Source organism: Balaenoptera physalus (assembly GCF_965194825.1).
Source record: "Balaenoptera physalus genome assembly, chromosome: 19".
Classification (NCBI taxonomy): domain Eukaryota; kingdom Metazoa; phylum Chordata; class Mammalia; order Artiodactyla; family Balaenopteridae; genus Balaenoptera; species Balaenoptera physalus.
The window spans coordinates 33,167,521-33,178,328 of NC_138900.1; the positions used below are offsets into that span (position 1 = coordinate 33,167,521).

Below are 10,808 nucleotides of genomic sequence, written 5' to 3' on the forward strand. Positions count from 1 at the left end.
GGCAATGCAATCAGCTTCTTGGTCCATTCCTTCTCCCTGTGGCTTCCAGTGACTCTGTTTCCAACAGAGTGGTTTAGGGCCCTGTCACTTCCAGGACATTCTGTTTTCCTTCCCTGGAGATGGGGAACCAGTGTTAGGACCTGGTCAGAGGTGGGGTGCCTGGAGGGGCCAGCCAGGAACTCCCTGATCTGGGATGAGGAGACAGCTTGTCCAGTGCCCTGGGCTCTCCATGAGGCCAAGAAGCTCCAGATTCAGTGGGGGAGACTTATGCGGTGTTGTGAAAGAGCATCACCTCAGTGATCCCCTGGTCCCTCCTTTTCTAGGCCATGGAACACTCACTCCTCGTTGGCCATTCCTTTCGGTGACTTGTCCAACTTTTGTCTGTTCATGTGCTAGGACTTGTGGCAAAAGGAATTCAGAAAAGAGAGGAGGGCTGGTGCTGGTCGAGGCATCAGAGGATTTGGGGAAGATGGGGCCTCTGGATGGGAGGCGGGGAGGATGAGGGCTGGTTTCTGGGTGGAGAGTGCGTTGAATTGAGCCTGAGGACTCTGACAGCAGACTCTCCATCTGGTTTTCTCACCACAATAGTTCTAGATCCTGGGAGTGGCTCAGAGCAGGAGCTCACCAAATCGATGGAAAATGATGGATTAGACCCAAGATCGGGAGACTTTGGTTCTTTTTTATTTTTTTAATTAATGAATTAATTAATTTATTTATTTATGGCTGTGTTGGGTCTTCATTTCTGTGCGAGGGCTTTCTCCAGTTGCGGCGAACGGGGACCACTCTTCATCGCAGTGCGCGGGCCTTTCACTGTCGTGGCCTCTCTTGTTGCGGGGCACAGGCTCCAGATGCGCAGGCTCAGTAGTTGTGGTTCACGGGCCTAGTTGCTCCGCGGCATGTGGGATCTTCCCAGACCAGGGCTCGAACCCGTGTGCCCTGCCTTGGCAAGCGGATTCTTAACCACTGCGCCACCAGGGAAGCCCGAGACTTTGGTTCTTGTTGTGGCTCTATCATTACCTTGTTTTGTGACCTCGACAAGTTACATCCACTCCTAGAACTTGGGGTATGGTCAGTGCCACCCAAACCACAAGACCTGAGATGAGGATGGGAGTTGGTCCCCAAAGAAAAAACTTGGGAAGCGATTACGGGGAGCCAGAGAATGGATGGTGGGAAGGCCAACCCACACACATATGCGTGCAAGCACACACACACACACACACACACACACACACACACAGTTATTTCAGGGGCTCATTGCTCCTCTGATTATTTTCCCAAACCCTTCACAAAAACCAAGTTGCTCATAATGATAACCCTGGATCATTGTGCCTTAGTAGGTTCTGAGTAGAACCCAGAACTCAAGCTTCTCAGCTCACTGGTGGGTCTTCTTGCTCACATACACAGGTAGAGATCCTCAAAGTTCCTCGGAAGCCTGGCAGTGATTCCCAGGATCAGATAATATTCCAGAGGAGAAGTAAGGGCAGATCCATTGGTGGACTCATGTGTTTATTCATTGTCAAGCATTCACAGAGCATCTTCTCCATGTCAGGCTCTGGGCTTGGCGAAGCGTATGAGTCAGGATAGGCTAAGTTTGCTGGCATAACAAACACTCCCCACATCTCCGTGACTTCAACAATGAAGGTTTATTTCTTGCTCATGCTGAATTGTCATCGTAGGTTGGCTGGGGGTTTCTTGTCCATCCTTCATATGGAATGAAACTTATGGAGCAGCTGTTCTCTGGAACACAGCTTTCCTTGTGGCGGGGGGTATGGTGCTGGTGAGACACCCACAGGGTTTTAGAGTTAGAGGCGAGTGGGGTGAGGAGTGAAACATCTAGAAAAATGGGCAGTGGTGAAGGCCCTTGAGCACCATGATAAGGAGTTTTTACTTCATCTTGTAGCCCTTCCTCAGAATTGGCCTCACCTCTGGAGATGAATCTGAGCTTTCCTTCTTGGTTTCCAGGATCTGAACAAGTATTTGCTCATGACAGTCCCAGGGACCTAGGAAGCTTCTGGTCAGCAATTGTCCAGACCATCATATCCTGCCTTGGTGTGGTCTGAACTGGAAAATCTGTGTGGCTAAGGAGAAGCCATGTATGTAGAAGAGATAGCTGGAGTGCACTCTGTTTAGATTTAAGCTCTCACCATCTCACTGTAATTAAGTGCCAAGTGGTTATTAAACAATACATTTACAGAATTCTGACAACTGTGTAAGAACCTTTCCTCTCCTACAGTGAATATTCCCCAGTAAATACGCTTGTAATATTTCACTGGCTTTTAATTAACCCGACTCGCCTATAAAACCATTTATCTTTTAAAAAGACTGTTGTTCCATGTGCAATACGTGTCAATAGATAATTAAAATGTTTTTCTTAGAGAATGAACAGGGAGATGTGATCTATGCATTTCAGAACGTTATTATTAAAACTGCTATTTATTGAGGTTTAAGCACTTGTTACTTGGTAACTATATAGTGACCGTGTCTCTTTAATACCAAAATTAAACAGGCATTGCAGACAAAATGTGCAAGGTTAGAAAACCTCTTGGGTCATAATTAAATAGTACAAGTAATAAACGTTCAGTTCGTGTTTAGGAAACAAACGTTCCGATCTGGCTTCTTTTCTATCAGGAATTGGGAGGGCGTGTCTTTGTTTTTCCAGGAGCAGCCTGGCCGTGTCGCTGTTTCAAACACGGACACTTTTTTCAGAGCATCAGAAGTTTCTTCTAGAAATAACAGCTACAAAGTGTTTGGGGAACCTTAAAATAAAAGACAGTGTGAAACTGCTTTGGTGAATGTAGGCTCTTCTAGAACTAGTGGCTGGCCAGAGTCCCATGCCTGGGAGTAGACCTGTGTCTGGGGATGGCAGCCCTCAGAGAGAGGCCATCCCATCCCCTGGTAGCAGGCAGCCTGGCAAGGGTCGCTTTCCCACTTCTCCTGGCTGCCCCCAAGCTGCCCACCAGGGAGAAGCATCATGCTCGCCTCTCGGGCTAAGGGCGCTAGCTTGTTGTCCCGTTTACCATGAGCCCCTTGTTGTGGGTTCAGCTGTGTCCCCAGAAAGATGCTGAAGTTCTAACCCCCAGTACCTGTGAATGTGACTGTATTAGTTTGCTAGAGCTGACGTAACAAAGTACCACAGCCTGGATGTTTAAACAACAGAAATTGATCCTCAGAGTTCCAGAGGCTGGTAGTCCAAGGTCAAGGTGTTGGCAGGATTGGTCTTTCCCGAGACCTCTCTCCTTGGCTTGTAGATGATGCCTTCTCCCTGTGTTCTCACCTGGCCTTTTCTCTGTGCACACATATTGCTGACCTCTCTTCCTCCTCTTATAAAGGCACTAATACTATTGGATCAGGGCCACCCTTATGACTTCATTTAACGTTCATTCCTCTTTAAAGGCCCAATCTCCAAATACAGTCACACTGGGGATTAGGGTTTCAACATATGAAATCTGGGGGGGACACAGTGGTGTCTGAAACAGTGACCTTATTTGGAAATAGGATGATCGAGTTACGATCGTTAAGATCAGGATTCCTATTAGGATGTGTCCTCATGCGATATAACTGTATCTTTACAAAATAAGGAAATTTGGACAAAGAGACAGACATGTACACAGAGAGAACGCCACATTAGGATGAAGGCAGAGCTCTGGGGGATGCACCTACAAGCCAGGATGGCCAAAGATGGCCAGCAGACCACCAGAAGTCAGGGGAAAGGATGGGACAAGGTTTCCTTCACAGTCCGCGAAGAGTACCAACCCTGCTGACACCTTGATCTCGGACTTCTAGCCCCCAGAACTGGAGACCACACATTTCTGTTGTTTAAGCCCCCCAGTTTGTGGTACTTTGCTACAGCAGCCCCAGGAAATGAATACACCCCCTGGCAAAGAAATTCTATCACACTCTGATCTTCCTGCCAATCCTCACTGGGTTCTCAGGTCATCCCAACCCACAGACCTGGGGGACAAAGCCAGGCCCTCAGTCATTTAAAGGGACTGAGTAGACTAACGTAAGATGCACGAGACAGTCTATTAGGGCAATGGAAACAGATATAACATATTATCATTTCATTTTAAATCGCATCTTTGTGTACATTTTATCATGTACAATATTAATATAGTAGTAGATGTATATGCTTTATAAGTAAACATGTGCACTTATGTCAGGGTAGGGAGGGGTCCATGTTCAACATGTTTTGACTGATAGAGCTGTGTGATCACACAACTTGGAGACCACTGTTCCAAGGTGGGGAGTCAGTGCTGAAAATTTTTTTTTTTTTTTGTTCCACAATTCATTGACTGAATTGGGGCAGGCGATTTAACAACAGATTGCGAGATAAGGCTGGGAGAGAAGAGTTCTTGCTTTCTCTCCCAGGAGCCAGTTGTGTCATGGATGCTTGTAGATTTTCCAAAATAGCCATCTGTTGTTGGGCAAGCTGGGTCTGAAGCTGGAGACTGGCACACATACATTCTAGGAGTCCTAGACATTCCTTGGGCTTGAGCTCAATTCCTGAGGGCAGCTTTGTTGCCAGGATTTTCAGGAAAGTGGCTGGTGGGGAACTTGCTTGAAGATTAATAAAGCTGGGGGAGGGTCTGGCTCGACAAAGAGGCACAGCATTACCTTCCTCTTTGGCTTTTCTATTAGTAGGATGACTACGACGCTGTTCCATCTGAACACCAACAGGTGTGGTGCCACCCAGCCCAGTCCGATTGCACTACCACTCCCATCTCACCCCTCATCAAACTGGCCAGGTCTTCCCTCAACCGACGGTTTCAGTGCTGAAAAATTAGACCAGAGAGCTCCCGTTCAGGAGGATTTCATGTAAGCGTCAGAAGAAAAGATTTTAGAGTTCTAAAGAGAATTCTTAAGGTTGTAAAAGAAGATTCAACAAACAAAAGATTGGAGACAAATAGTAGGTTTTCCCAGTGCCCTGGAGCACCGCACTTGGATTATTTATGACGTCGTCATATGTCTCACAATTCGTAATATCTTGACCTCTTTCAAGCCGAGGTGTCATTTGTCTCACCCTGAGGTCCTCTGAGCCCGACATCATGCATGTCCACAGTGTGGTCCCAGGGGGTGATTAACAGTGCTCTAGGTGGAGAGGAGATGGCAGGGCCCGAGCCGGCACTGGCACACGGGGAATCTTTCTCTTGAAGCCCCTCCATCCTGAGAGTGACAGGTGAACCGTGGGTCAGGAGGAGGGGAGAGAGGAGAGTGAGACAGAGAGAAGCAGGAAGGCAGGCCTCAGAGGGAGAGGTAGGTAAACAGAGAAAACTACAGCAGGAGGGCATCTGAGAAGCAGAGATAGAGATGGTCAGAGGGCTGAGGGTGGAGGCAGAAGTTTGGAGGCAGAAAGGAGGGATGAAATCACGAGAAAAATGCAACACTTGCCAAAGGTTGTTCAAACACGTGGTAATTTTTCGTATGTCATAATTTCAGTATGTTTAGGGCTTTACTTAGACATTATCCCAATCTGTATTATTGCACTCATTTGAATAAACGTGCTTTACATCTGGAATTTTGGGCATTATGTTACAGGTTCTAGAGTGCGCTGCACCCTTGGGCTGGGAAAGGGCATATTTTTGGTGGGCACCAGACTTCAGGTTATGGAATCCGAAGGTCTGGATGTCAGCCATTAAGCCGCCCATCAACGTCCTCGTCCCCTCCCCCTGGAAGCTGAGAACAGATGTTCTCTCTGCCCTAGTAGCTGCCTTGATTCCAGGAGAAAGGAGAGAGTGAGAGAGGAAGGGCTCTGGATGTGGATGCGTCCTTTCCTCTCCTCCCTGTGTTACCATAGTATCTCGTTTCCTTGGTTACCGGTGGCCAAGGAAAGGACACTGGGCAAGTGCAGGATTTTGATGGAGCTCTCTAAAGAGAGATGTCAGCACAGACCTTGTCTCTTTTCAAAGAACACTCATTCTGAGAGGTTGCTCAAGAATGGGGGTGGGGAAGAAATGGGTAGTTCTCATGAAGTTGGAATTTAGAAATTTCATTTCACTGGATAGAAATGAAGCACGTAAAAGATAACCTTGAGGAATCAAAGCCAGGGAGGCCTTACCCAGCTTTGCACATTGCTGGAAATCTGGAATTGGCAGGAAGGCTGTGATGCTAATTAAGAAATGATTTCTGCAAATGTTTACTTTAACTGCGCCCAGCTTGGGCTAGCTCAGTAGCTGGCCTGCTCTTTTCCCTGGGTAACTAAGCACCCTTGGGGAATATGGGAATATGCCACTTCCGCTGGGAGCATCTGGCATCAGCCTTTTACAGTCCCAAGAGGCCACATGGACCTGTGAACTCTCTCCTGAAAGCCTCTAGATTTTTTTTTTTGGACAGTTAAATGATGTGGAGGGCAGCGGCCCCCAATTCTACTCAACTTTTGAGAGTCAGTCAAGATATCTGTCCTTCCAATACGTTTGTCTTGACTTCTCCACCTAGGTTAGGTGCCCTTCTTCAAGAACCCCAGGAATTACATTTTATCATTGAAAATTTTATCATTGCATTTACTACATTGTTCGCTAATTGTATGATTATTAGTCTTTCTGCTCTGCCTGGTTTTGAGTTTTCTCATTTTTATTTCTTTTTTAAAAAATGTTTTATTTTGGGAGAGAGAGGTAGGTAACACATAAAGGTGGTTAAACAATTAGATCAGCACAAAATGGTCTATGATGAAAAGCCTCCTCCGGCTGGAGCCCCCATTCATGCCCCACTCCCTCTGGGAAGCCATCGTTTCCACTTCTTGTGTGTTCTTCTGGAGAGTGGATGCAGAAATGAGCATGTTTGTCTGCCTCCCTCTCTATTCCTCCTTCATCCTTTATCTTCCTCCCTGTCTCCCTTTTACCCAAATGATACAATCCACACTATTCTGCTTATTACATTTTTTAAAATTAGCCATCTGTCTTGAAGATCTTTTTTATATAAGTATGTATAGAACTTTTAAAAAATTGCAGTGTAGCATTCCACTGTATGAGTCTGCCTCTTTTCTCACTCATCTTGGATTTCCAAAGGCTCCTAGTACAGATCCAGCCCATAGTAGATGGTCGATGAGCATTCGGCAAATAAACGAATGAATGAAAACTCTCTATGTTGAGAGAGCTTAATTAGAGCCTCAGGAATATGAAAAGTTCAACTACATGGAAGCATTTTTTTTCCCCCAAAGTAAGGCATATGTATTCAGTGGGGGCGGGGAGTGGGGTAGTGCCAGTGGACCTTCTGCGGGAAGAGGAAAGGAAAAAGAGACCAAAGGTATCCCAAGTGGAATTAGACATAAGAGCCCAGCTTGCTGGGACTTTTATTTATTTGATGCACAGGTGGTCTCTCGGCTGGTGTTCTGTGAATCCTGTTCAGTTTGGGGCCGGTATTTTTGATATGGGTCTAGATTTGTTCCCTCTGTTTTTGTTTGTTTTCTTTATGGGCAGGGACAGTGTGAAAGCTCTCTTTGGCTGTCGTCTGTGGCTGACCGCTAGCCCTGTGCAGCCTGGTTTATAGCTCAGCGCCGCCATGGTCAACTGCAGGCTGTCTGGGTGATGATGTGGGACATGCCAGCTGGCCTCACACGCAGGGGCACCTTTAGGTTTTCCAGGAGGATGGAGACTCCTGGAAATGGGGACTCCTTCCCCCACTTTCTTTCTGTGCTAAAGCTAATAGTTTAGGGGAAGCCGTGTGCCCTATGCTTTCCTCCTTAGAGCCTATTGGCCTGAGTTTTGTCCTCTACACACACCTGTCCCCACTTTGAAGCAGACAGATATCCAGGCAGCTTGAAGGAGGCTGTGCTTTCTGGAAGAGGTGACAGAAGGGTGTGGCGTAAGAACTAAAATTAAGACTCAATATTACGTGTTGCGTTGGCATCTGGTAAAATTGGGAGGGCCTCCAATGGTTTAACTGCAAATTCTTCTTCTAAGACTGTTTCCAAGGACAAGGTCCCCCGCTCAACAACCCTCCTTTTCAAGGGACTAGGCACAGTTAGTTCCTGCTTAACCCCGGGTAGCAGGTTTCAGTTCCCTCCCAGTCCATGGAATTATTCAAACAAAACCCACATCCTCCCATGGGAAACAAGGAACACCTCTTGCTACTAGAAAGCCTGCCTCTCACAGCCCCTGGTTTTTCACTCTTCCTGTGCGGCCCTACCTGGTATTCAGTGTCCTTCCCTGGGCTATGAGTATAACAATTTGCCGTGTTGATCTTATGCGTCCTGGGTCAGGTGTCATGTGCTCATCCATCCCCATAACCCTAGGGTGTGGGTCCCTCCCTCAGCAACAGGGTGAATGGGGCTTAGAACAAAGGGTGCCTGATTCTGAACTCTTAAGTGCATCAGCATCACCTGAAACACTTGTTTAAAATGTGCTTTAGGGCTTCCCTGGTGGTGCAGTGGTTGAGAGTCTGCCTGCCAATGCAGGGGACACGGGTTCGAGCCCTGGTCTGGGAGGATCCCACATGCCGCGGAGCAGCTGGGCCCGTGAGCCACAATTACTGAGCCTGCGCGTCTGGAGCCTGTGCTCCGCAACAAGAGAGGCCGCGATAGTGAGAGGCCCGCGCACCGCGATGAAGAGTGGCCCCCGTTTGCCGCAACTAGAGAAAGCCCTCGCACAGAAACGAAGACCCAACACAGCCAAAAATAAATAAATAAATAAACAAATAAAAATTTAAAAAAAGAAAAAAAAATGTGCTTTACACACAAGAGATTCAGAAGGTCTGGGGTGGTGCCTAGGAATCTGCATTTTAACAGGCCCAGGTGATTCTCACTTGGGTGATATGCAGCCATGACTTCCAAAGCCTCTCCTTGCAGTCTTAATGTTGATAGGGAGGCCTGTTCAACCTGGGAATCCAGGGAAGGGTAGGAAATACGATGTTCCACTGCCCTTGCTTGATCTCTTTTGTCTTCCTGCACCTACAGTGTGGGTCAGGGCTCACCAGTTCCATCAGCACTTGGTTCTAAAGGTCAGGGCCAAGAGCAGTGGAACGTTCACAAGCTTGTTCTCCATTTGACAAACTCTGGAAGGTTAAGTCACAGAGTCCCACTGAGCAGGAACCTCGGAGGAGCCTCATGGGAGGATGAGGGTGGAGTGGGGAAGTGTGAGAGATGACTCAGTTTGGGGTCTGGACTTTTTCTTGAAGTTCAAAAGTTACCTTGCCTGGCAGGGCCAAGTGAGGAACAGGAGACCTCTCTTTTCAAGATCAACTATATTAATAGTTGAGTCTAAGTTTATAGGAAGTCACAGAAGAATTTGATCTAGCTCAGCCACTGGGTTCATATATGCATTTGTTCATTTACTTTATGTTTATTGATATCTTATAATGCTCCAGGGAAGCATTGTGTCAGGTGCTGGGTAAACAGTAGTGAATTAAATAGACATGGACCTTGGCCAGATGGAGCTCACAAACTGGTGGAGAAAAACATTAAAGAAGGAACCAAATAAATACATAATACTGATTGGTTAAGTGCTATAATGGAAAAGATGCTATGAGGGTCTTATTAGGATTCTTTCAATTGCAACAGTAGAAACCCAACTCAAAATGGTCCAAGCAGAAAGATGAATTGGCTCAGGTAACTGGGCCTTTATCTCACTGCCTTTCCTCCGTTAGCCTCCTTCTCTTGGGCTTCCCCCCCTGCTAAAGGTCCTGCTTGCCAGCAGCCCTGTGGATATGTTTGCACAGCCTGTAATCCAAGAAGAAACAGAACTTAGCTCTCAGTGCCCTTTGTAAAACTCCTGAGAGAGGACTTTGATTGACCGTTCAGCAATCACTTGCTCAGTTCTGTAACTAGGGGGTAGAGAGACTTGAGATTGAAAGTACCACTTGAACCCCAGGGGATGGGGAAAGAACAATTCCCCAAAGGTATGGAGGTTAAGGGTGGGAAGAAAGAATTACGCAGGCAAAGACAACGTCCACTACACAGAGGAACCTCACTGGGTTTGTGGAGTTGGGAAGGGCCCTTCTTAGGAAGTACTATTAGGATGGAGATGTTCTTTCCCTGTTTCTGAAAAGGTGTAGATGCATTAGAGATACAAACAGGAGAGGGACAGCATATCTGGACTGTTCTTTACATCTGCAAATCGTTTAGGGATGGGAAGGCATGGGGAGGCTTCCTAAATAACTACAAGTCAAGTCAACAACTGTTGAGCTACCCCAGGGGAAATTGTTCTGAGTGGAGCAGGTTGCCTGCTTCCCCAGAGAGGCAAGTGTTGGCCGAGACTACATCTGATGATGGCAACTTCAGCAGTTCAGTGGGGACCGGGACCGGTGACCCCTCCGTCTAGGTTAATGCTTGGCTTGCTTTTTAAAAGAATTTTTAAAGATAATTTTATTTCTCCCTTTTATTAAAAAATTAAAGGGTATATACAGTATACAATGTTTATCTCAGAAATAAATTAAGAAAAATCAGGTTAGCAAAAAACAAAACAAAAAATCACTCTATATCTCACTTTCCACTTGGGAACATTTTGATGTATAACCTTCCGTTTCCTTCTTCTCTTCTCTTCCCTTACTCCCCTTCTCTCTCTTTCCACATATGCACAGGTATATGTGTGTGCCTACATATATGTGTGTCTATGTATCAATATTTATATATACATACATAAAAATGGACTCAATTATAAAATGTTCTGAAATCTGAATGACCTATCATATAAATAAGTATAACATTATATCATCCTTTTAAGTGTCTCCCTCAGTTTATTAGGAATATTGTTCTATAGTTTTCTTTTTTTTTCTTCCTAGGTTTATTGAGATGAAATTGACATAGAACACAGTGTAAGTTTAAGCTGTACAACACAGTGATTTTTATATATGTATATATTACAAAATGATCACCACAA

General features: G+C 46.1%; 1 protein-coding gene across 1 annotated transcript; it reads right to left on the minus strand.

The window, feature by feature from the left end:
- Window positions 1-759: 759 nt before the first annotated feature.
- Window positions 760-10,278, minus strand: LOC309649058 (TSSK6-activating co-chaperone protein). Its single transcript, XM_082438549.1, has one exon. It carries the CDS (start codon window positions 4,661-4,663, stop codon window positions 4,286-4,288), a length of 378 nt encoding a protein of 125 aa, XP_082294675.1. The 5' UTR covers window positions 4,664-10,278; the 3' UTR covers window positions 760-4,285.
- Between the last annotated feature and the right edge of the window lie 530 nt (window positions 10,279-10,808).